This window comes from Mandrillus leucophaeus, unplaced genomic scaffold (assembly GCF_000951045.1).
Source record: "Mandrillus leucophaeus isolate KB7577 unplaced genomic scaffold, Mleu.le_1.0 Scaffold43, whole genome shotgun sequence".
NCBI classification, from domain to species: Eukaryota; Metazoa; Chordata; class Mammalia; order Primates; family Cercopithecidae; genus Mandrillus; species Mandrillus leucophaeus.
In genome coordinates this window covers 607,869-609,758 of record NW_012104587.1, presented here as the reverse complement: position 1 = coordinate 609,758, position 1,890 = coordinate 607,869, and the positions used below count along the sequence as shown (strand labels likewise).

At 62.7% G+C, this 1,890-nt stretch overlaps 1 protein-coding gene across 1 annotated transcript in view; it reads right to left on the bottom strand.

The window, feature by feature from the left end:
• MYRF (myelin regulatory factor) overlaps nucleotides 1-1,890 on the bottom strand; it is a 45,831-nt gene that overhangs the window by 18,683 nt on the left and 25,258 nt on the right. The window contains exons 9-12 of the mRNA XM_011993341.1: nucleotides 1,479-1,555; nucleotides 1,180-1,290; nucleotides 734-824; nucleotides 150-350 (exon numbers count right to left, since the gene is read on the bottom strand). Of these exons, the coding sequence (XP_011848731.1) occupies nucleotides 150-350; nucleotides 734-824; nucleotides 1,180-1,290; nucleotides 1,479-1,555 (480 nt within the window). The remainder of the gene's footprint in view (nucleotides 1-149; nucleotides 351-733; nucleotides 825-1,179; nucleotides 1,291-1,478; nucleotides 1,556-1,890) is intronic.

Genomic DNA, 1,890 nt, shown 5'->3' with positions numbered 1-1,890 from the left:
ACTGGAGTCGTTAGATCGGGATTCGAGGCCAGCCTTCCTTCCCCGGCAGCCCCGCCTTTCCGCGTGGTCACGCCCCCTCCCCAGCAGCCCCGCCCCCGCGACCCGCCCCAGCCTCTAGCCCCGCCCGGCCCCCACAGCCCTGTCCCCACCTCCTGCACGTGTTCCTTGGCGCGCAGGTCGGAGGGGTGCATAAGTGAGCCCATGACCTTGACATTCCCGTGCACAACCAGCGCCTCGTCCGGCCGGTCTGTGTTGATGCCCACGCGGCCGTGGTGGAAGACGGTGTCGGGCACCTGTGCCCGCTGCCACAACACATCGCTGTCGCTCTCGAACTGGCCTGGGTTGGAGGCCTACCGCGAGTTGGGGCTGGATCAGTCCTGGGGGATAGGGAGGGGACCTGCAGGGCCCTGGGAGCAGGGGAAACTCCACAGCAGCCCCTCCCCTTCCAGCCAGGGCTTCTCACTGCACCAAGCCCAACTTGAACTGTCCCTCCCATTATGACTTTTTATCACTTGTGGGATCCCAGAAGCTACCAGGTCTTTGTCCACCTCCCTGCTTTACTGTGGAGACCCTGCAGCCCAGAGAGGGTGGGAGCCTTGCCCAAGGCCACACAGCCAGTGCCTAGCAGGATGAGCATGCCCACTCTTGACTCTCAGGACCCGGGTACTTCTGCTTGCTGTTTCTCCCAGCCCTAGGGAGGGCTGTCTACGCCCTGGGAGGAGGTGGCCCTCACCCGCACGATGATGCGCTCTGAGATCTGGGCAGCCAGCGTGTAGTTCTGGTTCTGTGCGTGGGCCTGGAGGGCCACGACCAGCATGAAGTACCTGGGACACACAGGGGTCTCAGAAGTACTCAGGGCCTGCCCCCTCCCCAGGGCTGGCCTACCCTTTCCCTGGCCAGATGCATGTTCATCTCACCCCATCCTACAGAGGAGGAACCCGAGCCTCCACCAGGGGGCAGAAATTCCCCAGGGCCCACAGCAAGAAGCCAGGGCTGTTTCTCAACACAGAAGCCAGGCTTCTGCCCTTCCCACCCTTAAGTCAATGAAGGGCTCCAAATCTCAGGTGTCTCATCTATGAAATGGCTCAGCCTGTAGGGCTGTGTGCCTGGTGTGCCACACAGGGCAGTGTCTTCCTGCCTCAGAAATGGAGGGCTCGGGGCAGGCTCCCACCTGCTCACCTCTGGTCAGGGTTGGGCTTGCCCTTCTTACGCATGTTGTTAGCGGTGGTCTCGCTGAAGTGCAGCCGCCCCACAGTCACCTTCGTGACCTGCTCAGGGGGCAGATTGACCCTGCAGAGGAGAGGCAGGGTGCTCAGGGGGCATGGATGGAGGCTGCAAGAGCCACGCCGCTCAGGGGCACCCAGGCCAGCAACGTAGGCAAGGCGGACACCCTGGGTGCCTCCCTGGCCCCTCCATTCCCAAACCAGCTTTAGTGTGGGTCCTTCTAGGTACCACCCCCAACAGGGTCAAACACTCACGTGACCGGGTTGAAGGGCCGCTTGCTCCGGTCTGACTGGGACTGCTCGATGTTAATGGACTGGTTCAGGGCCTCCAGCTGTGGGGAGTGAAGCCAGTGGCACCTCAGGATGGGGCTACCCAGGTGGTCCTGCCCTGCTGCCCCCTCTCAGCCAGGCCTGGCCCAGCTAGAGCTCACCAGGAAACAGGGCAGCACCCAGCCCTCAGCCGTGTTTCCCACAAGCTCAGATGCCTTCTGCATGGTCACACCCCCTCACACCCTACTTCACACCCACACCCTCCTCACCCCCTCACAGCATAACACTCCCCCAACTTCTGCACAGCTGCGCATGCACAGTCACTCCCCAAACACCCACACCCCCATTCCACACCCACACACTCCCCCCACCTCTGCATGTGTGCACACACACACAC